This window comes from Camellia sinensis, chromosome 1 (genome assembly GCF_055761805.1).
Source record: "Camellia sinensis isolate YWXY chromosome 1, ASM5576180v1, whole genome shotgun sequence".
Taxonomy (NCBI): domain Eukaryota; kingdom Viridiplantae; phylum Streptophyta; class Magnoliopsida; order Ericales; family Theaceae; genus Camellia; species Camellia sinensis.
This window is the reverse complement of record NC_138961.1, coordinates 90,447,416-90,465,012: the sequence shown is the minus strand read 5'-3', so window position 1 is coordinate 90,465,012 and position 17,597 is coordinate 90,447,416. Positions and strand designations below refer to the sequence as shown.

Sequence of the window (17,597 nt, the reverse complement as noted above, 5' to 3'; positions counted from 1 at the left end):
ACTCAATTTCAGTTTATTATAGAATACAGAATAAATTTTCCTACGATAGACAGACATAAATTCAAAAGCACATATAATCACATGCTTAGCATCGAAAATCATATTAAGCCCATAATCTGTGACAACCCCACTATGTATCATGTGTGGCATTTAATTAATTAAGGAGATTTGAATTAAATCACCCATTATTCTAATTTAATTTGGGGTTTATAAGAATTATTCAGTTTAATTCGTATATAAGTTAGTTGAAGATTTATTTTGGAATTAGAAATTGAAGGTCCAAATGGCTTAAGGAAGTAAAATTAATTAGTTGAATTAGTTTGATTTCAAGTATTGACCCATTTAGGAGCCTAATTAAATATTCGATTCAGCTTCGATTCAATTCAGTAAAATTAACATTTGATTAATTGGGTCTGAATTGGAGGTAATTAAAGTATGAAAATTAGGAATTAAGATTATTATGAATTAAAATTATTTATGAGGTGTTCAATTGAATATGTAATTTATTGACGGAGATTATGAGTTTAATCTGAAATTGAAGACCTTAATGGCTTGGGAAACCAAGATTGATGATGGTGATAAGTTTAATTTGATATTTGGAGCCTTTTGGAAGTTTGATTAAAAATATGATTCAAAATGATAAATTTAAATATAATTAATTGGGCTCTAATGGAATTCAAATTAGACTAATTAAATTATGTGGGAATTGTAATTAGTTATGATTAATTAAGTTTTGTGCTAATTATGATTAATCAAGACCAAGTGATACTTATTTAAGCTAATGTATACTTAATAGTAAAGCTAATTCTATTCATTTATTTAGTTGAGAAAGAAGTATGTGGGGCCTTATAAATTCTATTGGAGTTTTTGTGTTTGGGTGCACGTGTAAGAGTGTGAGTGTCTATTTTATTTGTGTTGGGAAGCCTTATGTTAATTTGTTTTATAAGTTGGAAACAGAAATAGCGAGTTAATGTCTCACACACGTGTCCATTGAGCATTAGAATGTTTTGAATAGATTTTAGTTTCATGCATATAGTAAGTAAGTGACAAGTTGTTCATTCAGAGAAATGTATGTGTGTTTGTTTAATAAGTGTGGTATTGAGGCTAAAGGCCATGAACTATTGATGAATTGTCACGTCATATGGGATTAGAATTATTGACTGAAATATTAGTGAGTACAAGTGTAATGATTTGTGAGACTATAGTATTATAAGGATTAAAGGTTATTTTGGAATCTCTCGATGATTAAAGAGCACCGGGATGTGTTTATTGAATAAGTTCAGTATTGAAGTGAAGGGTTATTATGGAACCTTTAATACTATAAGGAAAATATAAATTTTGACTAGAACATTGGTGAGTAAAAACATATTGATCTGTGGGAACATGGTATTAGAAGGAATTGAAATCTTTAATGGAAGTTATGAAAGCTATATGGTTGAATGTAAAACTAGGGTATGAGAACATTTAGGGAAAAGGAAGTATTCGATGATTAATGAAGCGTTTGGAACTATGGTGATTGAAAATTAGAAAATTATCTGATATGAAGATGATATGTTGTTTTGGTGAGGAACCTATTGTATGCACCATAGAGTCTGATACCTTTGTTGAATGACCTTAAAAGTCCGATTGAAATCACGTTTAGCTGTCATAGTCTGATACCATAGGTTGCCCTACCAATGTCTTTGTAAAATTGTTTAATTTATGGTTGGGTTTGTGATGTTATATTCTAAGCTAACCAGTACTACTCCAAGTGTCATCCACCTTTGTCTTGTGACTCTAGGAAAATATGATGAGAAGTAAGAAAAAGTAGAGTGTTAAGTACAAGAAAGAATTTCAAAATATGTCTAAAAAGTGGAGTGTTAATTGCTAAGCAAAATTTGGAGAGGCAAGTAGTTTTAAACAAGATATAAGTTCATCCTGAAAATGTTCAATTTGCTACAAGTATTATACGGGAGTGTTATTAAATTTTGGTAGTGTGTTTCAAATGTGGAAAGATGGAACCTTTGATGACAAATTATTCAAAAAAATAATTATAATGATAAATTTTAAGGAGACTTCAAGTCAGCTAGTTATTTTAAAGATTAGTACCTAATCCAATTATTTAGTGAGGGAGTACTTTAAGCATGTGTATAGAATTTTGTGTTTGTTATATTTTACATGTTTTACTTATATGAATCTTTCTTACCTAATGTTTGGAAGACTTGGGACACATTTACTTTGGGACTCGACCCCAGATTGCTAAGATTAGTAGAATATGACTAAGACTTAAACTTATTATAAAGAAGTTTACTTCTAGTACTAGCCAACAAAGGAATTAAAGAATATGTTTGGGTGTTTGGAGGTAAGAGAGATCAATGAGAATGTGTTTTATAAATGCATGAACTTTTGAATTGAAATTGGTATTCTTGTATTTGATTGATTGTCTATTGGAGAATGTGGAACTCATTTGTATAAACAATTGAACTTAATATGAGGTCGCTAAAAATAATTAGAATGAGAACGCTTCAAAATACCAAGACCACTGTTCCAAGTACCTAAACTATATGTGAGCAAAATGTTTATATATTAAGTGACTCGAGATCCGTCCATTCATTCCTACCCAGTTGGTTATAAATGAGTTGATCATTGGAGTTAATATTATGTGATAGGTGTTTCTTCACCACCCAGAAGATTATATTATTTGGAAATGTTATACCGTAAAATTGACTCAATGCTTTTGATATAAATTATTGGGATGTGATGTTGAGTATAAGGTTGAGTAAGATAAGTGAATGTAGATCATGTGCCTAAGTGAGTTGTCTTTGACTTTTGAAGATAAATGACTCTTCTTACAAAATCAATGGAGTAAATCACTGATCTATTCGACTTGGTGACCTATGAATTGTATGGGGACAAATATCCCAATTGTTATGGCTAGAGAATTTGTAGACCAAGAATTCGAATTAGTTATCGATGTTATATCAAATACATAATCTAATTTGAGGACTTTAAGTGACTATTCGCAATAGAATGTTATGATTTATTTAGAACAAAAGAGTCAGTTTATGAATCACTATCTGTGAGTAATAACTTTGTAAACCTATATTCACATTTAAGTATTTTCCTATACTGGGCACTTCTGTTTTCCTCTTGCTTGTTGAACTAAATGATACTCGATGCTGCTTGCCATAAAGGTAATGATCACACGGCTTCAGAGCACTCCCTTTGGATAAGGGTATCTTGGATTGCTTTGCCAACAGATGCAATCCCTTCTCACTCATGTGAACCAGTCTTCTGTGCCATAAGTCTGGTGACTCCTTGTCTTCTGCTGCATTAAGACTTCCTAGACAGATCTTCGTTTGAGTCTTGTACGATGTTGATGACATCTCTCCTTTGGCAATTGTCAAAGCTTCTTCTGTCAACTTCCAATGACCATTTCCAAATGTACTTGTATAGCCATGTCAGTCCAGGGCGCTTCCGGAGATAAGATTGCGGTCCAAATCTGGAACATGCCTCATATCTTTGAGAACCAGCTTATGTTTGACATTAGTCTAAATACTATTGTCTCCAATGCCCACAATCTTTGAATAGCTAGAATTTCCCATTTGAACAGTGCCAAAATCTCCAATGTTGTATGAGCTGAAGAGTTCTCTGTGGGAAGTGGCGTGATAGGATGTAGCAATGTCTATCACCCACTCTATACAGCTATGATCAACCACGTGAAGACAATTCTCTTCTTCACCAACTGCAAGAAGTATTTCATCAGTTGTTGTGCCTGTCATGTTCTCATCTCCCTTTGACTTACTGTTTTGGCCTTTATCTTTCAAGCTTGGATAGTTCCTCTTTATGTGACCCTCCTAACCACAGTGAAAGCAAATGAAGCTAGAGTTACCTTGACTTTTACTTTCTTTGGATTTACTTTTGTTGTTCCATCTGCCTCTACTCATGATTCTTTCTTTGCCTCTTCCTCTACCTCTGTCTCTGCCTCTATCTTCCGTGACAAGAGCATTGGACTAATTACCTCCCATGTCTTTCCTCCTTGTCTCTTCATTATACATGGCGTCTATGGCCATGCTTATGGTCAGCTTCCCCTCTAGTGCAGAGTTACTAAGAGAAACCATGTAATAACCCGACCCTCGTACATGATTTCTTAAATGTTTACTGTGTAGCTCCGTGAAAAATTATGATTAAGGAAGTGAAATCCATGTCTATAAATGTCTATCTGTCTCACAAGGAAACTATCTGTCACCATCAACGCGTTTGAATTAGAAATTGGAAGCCTTAACAGCTTAATTAGCTGAAATTGATTATATATCCGTAATCGGCATAATTTTTAGATAATATTAAGCATGTTCGTGAAATTTTAATTTTGGAATGATTAAACGATCCATTTTTATCTTATATGCCTTACTTATGCCTTACTTATATATATATATATATATAAATATATATATCTCTAAGCCTTTAGGAGCCTGGATCAAAAAACAAACAAACGTGAATACCATTTTTGGGGGAAAAGAGGAGAAATCGGGGGAGAAGGGATTCCACAAGGAAGCTTGGCAAAATTGTTAGAGGTGTAGGATTGAATTCAAGGTAAGCTCAAATCCTTCTTGCTATGGCCACTTAGAGTTTGTATTGATGTGTATGTTTGATTCATGTCTAATTCATGCATGAATGATGAGGGTTTCTCTTACTTAGTTGCTTAGGCATCTAGATTTGGGTGTGGTATGAAAGTATACTTCAATCTATGGTTTTCTATCATCACTTCATGGAATTATGTATATATCATGTGTTATGTTTCAAAGATATGAAAGAACTTGAATTCAAGAGTGGAATTAGAGAGGGAGATGACTTTTTAAAGCTCCTAATCTTGCTTAATTTATGATACTCAAGGTAGAATTCATGTTATAGTGAAGTTAGGTGAGTATATTGCATTAACCTAACCTTGGGTTGCATGTAAAAATGGAATGAATACCTGGTTGGGACTCGAATGAAGGTCCAGAATTTCAGAAAATTCGCTTGGTCCGCTCGAGCGTAGGAAAGCCCGCTCGAGCGGGAAAAACCACCTCTCAGCAGTTTTGTGCAATTTACAGTCCGCTCGAGCTGCCAAAGTTACGCTCGAGCGGAGGACTCATTTCCAAGAAAAATTAAATGTTTGTTCAGCTTTGAGTGCTTGTTTCTCTGGTATTTTTTAGAATGTTTTACAGATGATTTTAAAGTGGTTGTAAGCATGCAAGGTGTAAGACTCAGGAAATGCTTTATAAAAAAGAGAGACTAATGTATTACTTGTGTGCAGGGCACATTCCAGAAGAAAGCAACACGCCATCTCAACACTGTGAGTAGTAGTACTTATGTTATGTTATGCAATCATGTTAATGTCTCAAGCATGTAATGCTCTTATGCATGTTTAAGATATGTTAATGTTATATGTAAAGAAAAGCATTTACAAGGGCTATATGCCATTTTCAAGGGCCGTGTGCCACAAGTTTCAAGTACATTTTCAAGGGCCATGTGCCACAAGTTTCAAGTGTAATACAAGGGCCTCGTGCCATATGTTCAGGGGCCTCGTGCCATATGTTCAAGGGCCTCGTGCCATATGTACAAGGGCCTCGTGCCATATGTTCAAGGGCCTCGTGCCATATGTTCAAGGGCTTCATGCCATCATGTTTCAAGGGCTTATAGCCACAAGCTTATGTCACGGGAATAGGCCTAGGGCCATTATGAGCTAAATGCAGAATCAGACAAATCATGTGCATGCTACATCTTTTTATGTATTGATGTAATTAAGCTTCAAGTCAGACGTCTTTCATTATGTATTACTACTCATTGAGCTCGGCTCACTCTCTATTATGTCTGTTTCTGTAGGTTATCAGTCAGGCGGTCAGTCCTAACTTTGATGCTGTCCCTTTTGCCAACCTTTACATGTTCAGGCACCATACCAGGCCATTTATTTTTGTGAAGCTGCTAGGATATGGGTCTGCTTTTGAGAGCCACCTATGGGTGTTGTACTTAACTTTTATATTTCTTTTGTTATGCCCAATTATCGGGCTAGGACTGTAAATGTATATGTTATACACGATACCCAAGGATAAATTTTTAAACTTTATCCGCTTTTGATGTATATAATGCATGAGATCCTGGCATATTAGAAATAGCTCAATGGAGTATGCTTGTATTTTTTTGTATATTAATATTTTATGCTTCCGATATGGCCCCGTACGGTGTGTACACCAGTTTTATGACAGGTCTTGCTTAGGTCATGCCCAAACCTTTAGGGGCAGGTGTAGGGCGTGACAGTGGTATCAGAGCACGAGTTGCTATCTCACACACGGATCCATTGAGCTGTAGGGTGTCTAGAAAGGATTTAGGCCTCACGCATGACATCCTAAACATATAAGACAAGTTCGATGGCAACATTAAGTGTACTCTGATAATACTAACCATGTCGCATTATGTCTATAGTATTGAATTAATTGTTGTGTAGATCATGGTGAGAACGAGGACAGAAGATATGGAAGATGCCACCTCAGCACGACTGGATAGGATGGAAAGGATGCTTATGGAAATGGCAGAGACCTTACGGCAACAACAGCAACAGCCTCCCCAACAGCCGCCACCACCACCAGTACCCCCACCTGTAGTGCAAGATTTTCATGCTGAAGACCGAACTATCACCCTCACTAAGGAGTTTAAAAAGATGAAACCGCCAACCTTCAAAGGAGGAATAGAACCGATGAAAGCTGAGGCCTGGGTATTGGGCATAGAGAAGTTATTTGAAGTCCTTCCCTGCACCGAAGCTCAAAAGGTACAACTAGCGGCCTTCACTCTTGAAGACGAGGCACGGAGGTGGGGGATGCTTACGAGGACAATCCATCCAGAGTTAACATGGGATAGATTTTTGGGGCTATTTTATGATAAATATTTCCTCCAAAGCATGCGGGACAAAAAGGTGACAGAATTCGAAACTCTCAGACAAGGGAACAAGACTGTTGCTGAGTATGAGGCCCAATTTGCAGAGTTAGCCCAGTATGCACCGCATATGGTGGACACGGATTATAAAAAGGCACGAAAATTTGAAGGGGGCTTACGGGGTGCCATCTTGGATCGAGTCAATATGTTAAAGTTGCCTACCTACGTAGATGTGCTGGAGAGGGCTGTTATAGCTGAGGGAAACCTTGCTGCTCAGAACCGGATTGCTGAATGGAAAGGAAAGAGGCAAAATAATCAATGGTCAAAGGGAGTGGCTACTCCACCAAACAAGAAACAAAACTCAGGGACTTCGAATACTTCTGCCCCTAATCAGGGTACAATTTCTGTTTGTTTGGAATGTGGAAAGAGGCACCATGGGATATGCCAATGCAAGTCTGGAGCCTGTTATCAGTGCGGAAAAACGGGTCATTTGATAAAGGATTGCCCTAAGAGGAATCAACGAAATGGTAACAGGACTGCTACTAGCTCAGCAGGGTCGACACCAACCACTAATGCCAAGGCGCCGGTCAAACCTAACAACAATAAAGACATAGCGAGACAAGGCAGGGTGTTTGCATTGGTTCCAGGAGATGTGCAGAATGCAGCAACAGTGGTGTCAGGTACATTTATGGTTCACGGTCATTCTGCTTCTATCTTATTTGACTTTGGCTCTACTCATTCCTTTGTGTCAAAATTATTTGCACAAAACTTAGACAAAACTGAAGAAACACTGTCTTATATGTTATGTGTATCCTCACCTATGGGAGATTCTGTGCTTTGTACTTCTGTTTATTGTGGTTGCGAACTCGAGCTTGGGGATGTCCGGGTATATGCCAACCTGTTACCTCTCGACATGACTTATTTTGATATCATTCTGGGAATGGATTGGTTGGGTAAATATGGTGCAACTATAGATTGTCTAACTAAACGAGTCAGTTTCCATCCTCCGGGACAATTAGAGTCTACCTTACAGGGGCATGGCGTAATTTCTCCACCTTATTTGATCTCGGCAGCAAAGGCATGTAAATTAATTCAAAAAGGGGGTCAGGGGTATTTATGCAGTGTTTTGGAGGGGCAAGTGGTGAATGGAACTGTTGACATGATCCCGATTGTGTGTGAATTTCCGGACGTCTTTCCTGAAGAATTACCAGGGCAGTTGATAGACCGTGAAATTGAGTTTACCATTGAAGTAGCACCGGGAACTCAACCCATATCAAGGACTCCGTATAGAATGTCGCCAGTTGAGATGAAGGAATTGAAAGTGCAGTTGCAAGATTTATTGGACAAGGCGTTCGTTCGTCCGAGTGTGTCTCCGTGGGGTGCACCGGTTCTGTTTGTAAAGAAGAAGGATGGAACACTCCGGCTTTGTATTGACTATAGAGAACTTAATAAAGTTACAATCAAGAATAAGTATCCATTACCAAGGATTGATGACCTATTTGACCAGCTGTAGGGGGCACAAGTCTTTTCCAAGATTGATCTGCGATCTGGGTACCATCAATTAAAGGTCAAGGCGGATGATATTGAGAAGACAGCTTTTCGAACCCGGTACGGTGATTATGAATTTTTGGTTATGCCATTCGGAGTTACTAACGCACCAGCAGCTTTCATGGATTTGATGAACCGTGTTTTCAAGCCCTATTTGGATGACTTTTAGTGGTCTTTATTGATGATATTCTCATCTATTCGAAGAATGCAGATGCTCACAAGAATCACCTCCGTTTGATCCTTCAAACCCTCCGGGAAAAGAAATTATACGCAAAGCTGAAGAAATGTGAATTCTGGCTACTAGAGGTGGCATTTCTGGGGCATATCATCACAAAGGAAGGAGTTTCTGTGGATCCACACAAGATTGAGGCAGTCGTAAATTGGCCAACTCCCACTAATGTGACTGAGGTGCGTAGTTTTATGGGGTTAGCTGGTTATTACAGGAGATTTGTTCAAGATTTTTCTAAAATTGTTGTGCCACTTACACAACTAATACGAAAGGGAGTTGCATTCGAATGGTCAGAGGAACGAGAATCTGCTTTCCAAGAATTGAAGACAAGGTTGACAACAGCACCAGTTTTGGCCTTACCATCCGGTACAGAAGGATTTGTGATCTACAGTGACGCTTCACACAAAGGGCTTGGTTGCGTACTTATGCAGAACGGAAGAGTCATCGCTTATGCATCTAGGCAGCTGAAACTCCATGAGCAGAATTATCCCACACATGATCTGGAATTAGAGCAGTAGTCTTTGCTTTAAAGATATGGAGACATTATTTGTACGGTAGCACCTGTGCAGTATGCACTGATCATAAAAGTTTCAAGTACCTTTTCACTCAGAAAGAATTAAATATGCGGCAACGACGGTGGTTGGAACTTTTGAAAGATTATGACCTGCAGATTCATTATCATCCTGGTAAAGCCAACACAGTTGCAGATGCGCTTAGTCAGAAAAATATGGGGATTTCAGCAGATATGGCGAGTATGGTTACAGGACAAAAGGACTTAGTAATTGAATTGGATAAGGAAGAATTGAACCTTGTGCTACATGGTCAAAAAGCCCTAATAGTAGCGATAGTAGCACAACCAACCTTATTGGAAGAGATTAAAGTGCACCAAATGGAAGATGAAACTTTGAGGAAGATACATGATGAGTTCGAAACAAAACCAAAACCGGGATTCAGTGTGGTAGATTCAGTGCTCAAATTTCAAAACCGACTATGCGTTCCCAATGTGATGAGTCTTAAACAAAAATTGATGGAGGGCGCGCATACCTCAAGGTTCTCAATGCACCCAGGGAGTACTAAAATGTACCGAGATTTAAAGCAGAATTTTTGGTGGCCATGTATGAAGATGGAGATTGCGGAGTTTGTTTCTAAGTGCTTGCAATGCCAATAAGTAAAAGCGGAGCATCAAAGACCTGCCGGATTATTGCAACCTCTTCCCATCCCAGAATGGAAATGGGAGCATTTGACTATGGATTTTGTTATGGGGTTACCACGGACTCCTCGAGGTATGAATTCAATTTGGGTCATTGTGGACCGATTAACTAAGTCCGCCTACTTTTTGCCAGTAAAAAACTCAGTATAACGCGGATAAATTAGCAGAGATTTATGTAAATGAAATTGTGAGGCTTCATGGTGTTCTGGTCTCGATTGTGTCAGACAGAGATCCTAAGTTTGTTTCTAGATTCTGGCAAAGTTTACAGGAAGCAATGGGTACAGAATTAAAGTTCAGCACAGCTTTCCATCCTCAGACCGACGGTCAATCCGAGAGGACGATACAGACTCTTGAGGATATGCTCCGAATGTGTGTGCTAGATTTTCAAGACAGTTGGGAAACCCATCTCCCGTTGATAGAATTTGCGTATAATAATAGTTACCATTCGAGCATAGCCATGGCACCTTATGAAGCTTTGTATGGAAGACCATGCCGTTCTCCCGTGTGCTGGGCTGAAGTTGGGGATAAATCCTTATTAGGGTCTGAAATTGTTTAGTTGACTACTGAAAAAGTTCACGTTATTCAGGAAAGATTGAAAACTGCTCAAAGTAGGCAGAAAAGCTATGCTGATAACCGACGGAGAGATTTGGAATTTGACGTGGATAGCTATGTTTTCGTGAAAGTCACTCCGATGAAAGGGCACCCAAGATTCGGAAAGAAAGGTAAGTTGACACCCCGGTATGTTGGTCCTTTTCAAATTCTGGAAAAAGTGGGTCCGGTAGCTTACCGAGTTGCCCTTCCACCACATATGAGTCAAGTGCATAACGTGTTTCATGTCTCTATGCTTCGTGGGTACCTTCCGGATCCGTCACATGTTATTGACTACCATCAAATTGAGTTGAACGACAAGTTGATTTATGAGGAAAAACCAATTCGCATTTTGGACCGACAAGTAAAACAATTACGAACCCGTGAGATTCCAATGGTAAAAGTTGAGTGGCAAGAACATTACGGAACCGACACAACATGGGAAAGAGAGGAGGAAATGCAACATCAATACCCACACCTGTTCCAACCCTAAGGTAACCCAAGTTTGGAGGACCAAACTTATTTAAGGGGGGGAGAGTGTAATAACCCGACCCTCGTACATGATTTCTTAAATGTTTACTGTGTAGCTCCGTGAAAAATTATGATTAAGGAAGTGAAATCCATGTCTATAAATGTCTATCTGTCTCACAAGGAAACTATCTGTCACCATCAACGCGTTTGAATTAGAAATTGGAAGCCTTAACAGCTTAATTAGCTGAAATTGATTATATATCCGTAATCAGCATAATTTTTAGATAATATTAAGCATGTTCGTGAAATTTTAATTTTGGAATGATTAAACGATCCATTTTTGTCTTATATGCCTTACTTATGCGTTACTTATATATATATATATATATATATATATATATATATATCTCTAAGCCTTTAGGAGCCTGGATCAAAAAACAAACAAACGTGAATACCATTTTTGGGGGAAAAGAGGAGAAATCGGGGGAGAAGGGATTCCGCAAGGAAGCTTGGCAAAATTGTTAGAGGTATAGGATTGAATTCAAGGTAAGCTCAAATCCTTCTTGCTATGGCCACTTAGAGTTTGTATTGATGTGTATGTTTGATTCATGTCTAATTCATGCATGAATGATGAGGGTTTCTCTTACTTGGTTGCTTAGGCATCTAGATTTGGGTGTGGTATGAAAGTATACTTCAATCTATGGTTTTCTATCATCACTTCATGGAATTATGTATATATCATGTGTTATGTTTCAAAGATATGAAAGAATTTGAATTCAAGAGTGGAATTAGAGAGGGAGATGACTTTTTAAAGCTCCTAATCTTGCTTAATTTATGATACTCATGGTAGAATTCATGTTATAGTGAAGTTAGGTGAGTATATTGCATTAACCTAACCTTGGGTTGCATGTAAAAATGGAATGAATACCTGGTTGGGACTCGAATGAAGGTCCAGAATTTCAGAAAATTCGCTTGGTCCGCTCGAGCGTAGGAAAGCCCGCTCGAGCGGGAAAAACCACCTCTCAGCAGTTTTGTGCAATTTACAGTCCGCTCGAGCTGCCAAAGTTACGCTCGAGCGGAGGACTCATTTCCAAGAAAAATTAAATGTTTGTTCAGCTTTGAGTGCTTGTTTCTCTGGTATTTTTTAGAATGTTTTACAGATGATTTTAAAGTGGTTGTAAGCATGCAAGGTGTAAGACTCAGGAAATGCTTTATAAAAAAGAGAGACTAATGTATTACTTGTGTGCAGGGCACATTCCAGAAGAAAGCAACACGCCATCTCAACACTGTGAGTAGTAGTACTTATGTTATGTTATGCAATCATGTTAATGTCTCAAGCATGTAATGCTCTTATGCATGTTTAAGATATGTTAATGTTATATGTAAAGAAAAGCATTTACAAGGGCTATATGCCATTTTCAAGGGCCGTGTGCCACAAGTTTCAAGTACATTTTCAAGGGCCATGTGCCACAAGTTTCAAGTGTAATACAAGGGCCTCGTGCCATATGTTCAAGGGCTTCGTGCCATCATGTTTCAAGGGCTTATAGCCACAAGCTTATGTCACGGGAATAGGCCTAGGGCCATTATGAGCTAAATGCAGAATCAGACAAATCATGTGCATGCTACATCTTTTTATGTATTGATGTATTTAAGCTTCAAGTCAGACGTCTTTCATTATGTATTACTACTCATTGAGCTCGGCTCACTCTCTATTATGTCTGTTTCTGTAGGTTATTAGTCAGGGGGTCAGTCCTAACTTTGACGCTGTCCCTTTTGCCAACCTTTACATGTTCAGGCACCATACCAGGCCATTTATTTTTGTGAAGCTGCTAGGATATGGGTCTGCTTTTGAGAGCCACCTATGGGTGTTGTACTTAACTTTTATATTTCTTTTGTTATGCCCAATTATCGGGCTAGGACTGTAAATGTATATGTTATACACGATACCCAAGGATAAATTTTTAAACTTTATCCGCTTTTGATGTATGTAATGCATGAGATCCTGGCATATTAGAAATAGCTCAATGGAGTATGCTTGTATTTTTTTGTATATTAATATTTTATGCTTCCGATAAGGCCCCGTACGGTGTGTACACCAGTTTTATGACAGGTCTTGCTTAGGTCATGCCCAAACCTTTAGGGGCAGGTGTAGGGCGTGACAAACCACCAACGTCTCCCAACTGTCTAGTGAAGAATAGAGCAGTAGAACAGCTTGCATTTCATCATCCAAGGGCATCTTGACGATTGCAAGTTGATTCACCAGATTCTTGAATTCACTGGTGTGCTTGGCGATAGCCACACCATTCTTCAAGTTTAGATTTACAAGCCTTCTCATCACTAAGGCTTTGTTTCGAGTGGTCTTTAACTGGTACATTCCTTCTAACATTGTCCAAAGGACATATGCATCTGTCTCCTGGGCGACATGATGGAACACACTGTGGTATATCCATTGTCTGATACAACCGATAGTCTTCTGGTTCATCTTTATCCAGTCTTCATCCTTTACTTTTTCTGGTTTAACCACTTTTAGAGCAATGGGGTCAAACAAGTCTTTATAATATAGGATGTCTTTTATCCGCAGTTTCCCGATTGCGTAATTGGAAGGATTCAACTTGATCATGGATCCTGAAGTTGATGTGAATTCCTCCATCGTCTTCTTAGTTATCCGCAGTTTCCAGATTACGTAATTGGAAGGATTCAACTTGATCATGGATCCTGAAGTTGATGTGAATTCCTCCATCGTCTTCTTAGTTTTTACAAAAACTCTGATTGAAAAATGTGACCATACGGATCTCTCCAAAATACTCCAAATAGTTGAAAACCACTATTGGATCGCCAAAATCAGACTTCAAATGCCTCAGATCTAGCCAAAATATGTTTGACGGTTCAGATCTATGGATGTACCGTAGCCGCGTAGCACCGAATAATCCCTCTGCTTCTGGGACAGGTCGGGTCAACCCAACGGGTTGATTGTATATTGATGTGGCAGACACGTGGCGATGACGTGGCGATGATGTGTCGATGATGTAGCGCTAATTATTGATAATGTGGTGCTGAGCTGGTGATGACATGGTCCTGACATGATGATGGAAATTCACTCAAATTGCCTCAACTCCCTCTAGAACTCATCCTTGAAATTCTATTGCGATTACCTGTCAAGTCTCTGCTTCGAGTTCAAAAGTGCATGCAAGTCTTGGTGCACCATGATATCTGGGCCACAATTTGTGAAAAAGCACCTCAGTCTCATAACCAAGGATGACACCATCAACCCATGGAGGATCATGATTCGATATCCATTTCACAAGCTAAAACCATGTTCTTTGGACTTGTTTTTTGACGGGCCATATGGCTATGCAGTGAATCTCAATTACCCATTAAAGACTCTGTGCCTAGATGCTAGGATTGGGGGCTCATGTGATGGGTTGGTATATGTTTACTTTGTCGAAAATTATGATGACATCATTTATATATGGAATCCAACAACTGGAAAACACAAAAATTTGCCATCTTTTGGGAAAGGATTTATTCTTGCCATTTCTTATGGGTTTGGATAGGACTCCTCCAATGATGATTACAAGGTGGTTAGGATCAATAATTTTAATGATTCACTTAAAGTAAAGATTTATTCCTTAAGGATTGATTCATGGCAGAAGATTCAGGATTTCCCTAGCAATATAATTGGTTTTCATTCTATGGATTCAGGTAAGCTAGTGAACGGATCACTCAATTGGGCTGGAATCAACCCTAGTGATCACTCTTGGGTTATCACAGCTCTTGATTTAGCAGAGGAGACACACAGAGAAATTTCACAACCTAATTATAGGAAGGAATTTTCTAGGTTATTAGTTTGGGCTTTGAAAGGAAATCTCTGTGTTGTTTGTGAGGATACTTTAACTTTTTCTAATGTGTGGGTAATGAATGAATATGATCAGTATGACATACATGCCACAACATAGGCATGTTCTGTGGTCAGAACCTTTGTGGTATTTCAAGGATGGTGAAATTTTGATGAATTTTGGTTGGACATTGGTCCTTTATGATCTCATAAAACATACAGTCAAGTATCGTTCCATTTATGGCATTCCCGATTTTCACGAAGTGGAGATCTAGCAAGAGAGCTTAGTATCACCTAATGAATTTATGAAGGTGCCAATTGACCTTAATAATTAAGGAATGAAAAAAAAAAGTAATACAAATTCTAGCTATATCTTTTGCTATTTCAAAGTTTCTTTCTTTTATATACAATATCTTTAATTATTTCCATGTTTATTGTGCCCTCCCTATTCATTGAAGTTGGAACTATAATTCGAAGAGCACTAATCTCCGTTATTTATGCTTTCCAAAGTTTGTCTTTCTATACCACTATAACAAAAGTAATCTATGGTAACGAAAAGTAGTGAAGAAAATAAATTTCATCGCTAAATAAAAATAATTCACAAGGAATTTACAAATTTTGCCACATAAAATAAAAAAATTAAAATGATAGGTGACGAAATTTTTTTTTGTCAATAAATACTTCATTTTAGGTGAGGAAAAATTAAGTTTCATCACCAAAAATTTTCCTGCCAATTTTTTTGGGTGGAGCCAAAATTTTGAGACTTTTGGTGAGAAAAAAATTTGTCACTAATTATAAAATTATTTATGAGGAATATATTTTCGTCACCACAACGTTTTAATATTTTTGAGATCTTTTAGTGAGGAAATAATGGCCTCGTTTGGTAAAACTTTTTTTCAGTTTAAATCCACTTTTGGCTTAAATTAAGTTATATTGGCGTGTTTGGTACAACTTAAAGGCACAGATTATAGCTTAATTTAAGCCATTTTTGGCTTAAATCTTTAAGTTGCTCCAAGGGTGCTTAATGAATTCAGCTTAAGCACGCAGCTGATCTCTCTGTCGAAAAATGACTTAAATGTCCTTCCCAATTGATGCTATTTACAAGTGTGCCATGTATATAAACCAAGAACACTCATTTTGTCTCTCTCACACAAACTGGAGAAGCAATTTCCGGTGAACCCAGGCGATTTTCGACGAACAACTCTGTCTCTTCTCTATCTCTCTCTCCCCGTCTCTCTCCCTCACTCCCTCTCTATCTCTCTCCCTTGTTCTCCGATCGCTCTCCATCGCGATTTGAACCATCACAATTTGAACCATCACAATCAACAGCGTGAACCCTAGCTCTCTCTCCCTCTCCGCGATTGACGTCGGCAGTGAGATGAGAAGGAGATCTGTCACACCCCACTTTTTTTATTACTCGCAATCCATTACCAAAGCCATTAATATAAATTCAATTTCAGAGATAATATACAGAAGCTCATTATATTTATATGGAATACATTGACAAGAGTTCTCTCGTTCGAATAAAATGAATGCAATATAAGGTACAATTTAATAAATTGCCCGCAGGCTTATATCTAAAAAGGAATGGTTAAAGGGCTTTACCCTTTTTACACATATGGCATTCCACCTACAAATAAAGGCCCCGTGGCCAACAGATAAGACGATCCATGACCTTGAAAAGTCTTCTCCACGTTCACCAGAAAAAGATTAGCAATGTGGGATGAACATACAGTCCAGTAGGGATCTCAACATGATCCTCCACAATAACAATTTACAGATACCTATGATCATGAATGCCAATCTCATACCATATAAATAATGTGGCGTTTTATAGCCACGGTATACTTACATAATAGTTTTCTCAAAACATTCAGTTCATAAATACCAAGTTTCGCTCTTCATACCATTTCCCATTTAAACAAGCATTACTCGATAACCATATTTTCCATTTTATTCCTCTTAAAAACATATTCACCCAATCCGACTTTCATCACATTAATTATACTCAACATACAGCAAAATCCGTCTCCGCACGTTCATCACATTCTCAACCCTTAACTCAAAATTTAACGAGATACCTTGAAAAAATAATTCATGGTAGGGAACTCCCACGTCGACTCTCTAGCAAAACCAACTATGCATGAACACATCTTCTTAACATATAGAAAATTCAACCTTACAAAATCATACTCATTTTAATGCAAGACACACACAATCAAACCGAGCACAAAATAAATAACCTTTGCTCTACCTGCTTGAAGCACGGTAAGCCAAATGATGCATCTCTCAACAATAACATGCCAATTTTCCCGACACCAGCTGAAAGGGAATGGCACCTCTGCTTCATTTCTCCAGGCGCTAGCTGGAAGGGAATGGTACCTCTGATTCCCAGCACCGCCAATTCTCCAGGCACTGGCGAGAAGGTAACGGTACCTCTGATTCTCAGTGCATCAGTCATCTTCCAACCATCACTTCAAACCACATTCACAAATAACACAAGTGTACTATAGACACATAAACATTTCAACATTTACAATGTCATCCTCCACCAATGACCAAGGACAAAACCTCTGACAACATATATTAAACACATAATGCCATTAACCACTTCTCATGAAACTTTAGATCCAGTTATACAAAAATAAAATAAAACATATTTGTGGTACAATCTCAAGTAAATTTCAGAAATTCGCACGGTGTTGGTGTTTCACTCTTCTATTTTAAAATCAATTTTTTTATCATCGCACATTAACACTCTCTCCCCTTTGTCTCAACTCATTTATTCATTTTACAAGAAAAGTGTGACCAACTCAATTTCCTTCATT

At 38.0% G+C, this 17,597-nt stretch overlaps 2 protein-coding genes across 2 annotated transcripts; both read left to right on the top strand.

Moving 5' to 3' along the window:
• Nucleotides 1–4,035: 4,035 nt before the first annotated feature.
• Nucleotides 4,036–9,183, top strand: LOC145806192 (uncharacterized). Its single transcript, XM_082902407.1, has 6 exons — nt 4,036–4,059; nt 5,845–5,979; nt 6,464–8,284; nt 8,402–8,501; nt 8,606–8,844; nt 8,938–9,183. The coding sequence occupies exons 1-6, from the start codon at nt 4,036–4,038 to the stop codon at nt 9,181–9,183; spliced, it is 2,565 nt and encodes an 854-aa protein (XP_082758533.1).
• A 4,954-nt stretch (nt 9,184–14,137) lies between these two features.
• On the top strand, nt 14,138–15,044 carry LOC145806168 (uncharacterized). The gene is made up of 3 exons (XM_082902321.1): nt 14,138–14,359; nt 14,489–14,772; nt 14,867–15,044. The coding sequence occupies exons 1-3, from the start codon at nt 14,138–14,140 to the stop codon at nt 15,042–15,044; spliced, it is 684 nt and encodes a 227-aa protein (XP_082758447.1).
• Nucleotides 15,045–17,597: the final 2,553 nt, after the last annotated feature.

Bases quoted from the DNA above. Each gene is read 5' to 3' on its own strand.
- LOC145806192 (XM_082902407.1), top strand. From the start codon at position 4,036: ATGGCGTCTATGGCCATGCTTATG. The intron at 4,060-5,844 runs GTCAGCTTCCCC...CTGTTTCTGTAG, and splicing joins CGTCTATGGCCATGCTTATG to GTTATCAGTCAGGCGGTCAG. The intron at 8,502-8,605 runs GTGATTATGAAT...GATGACTTTTAG, and splicing joins AGCTTTTCGAACCCGGTACG to TGGTCTTTATTGATGATATT.
- LOC145806168 (XM_082902321.1), top strand. From the start codon at position 14,138: ATGATATCTGGGCCACAATTTGTGAAAAAGCACCTCAGTCTCATAACC. The intron at 14,360-14,488 runs GTATATGTTTAC...GGGTTTGGATAG, and splicing joins GGGGCTCATGTGATGGGTTG to GACTCCTCCAATGATGATTA. The intron at 14,773-14,866 runs GTTATTAGTTTG...GAATATGATCAG, and splicing joins TATAGGAAGGAATTTTCTAG to TATGACATACATGCCACAAC.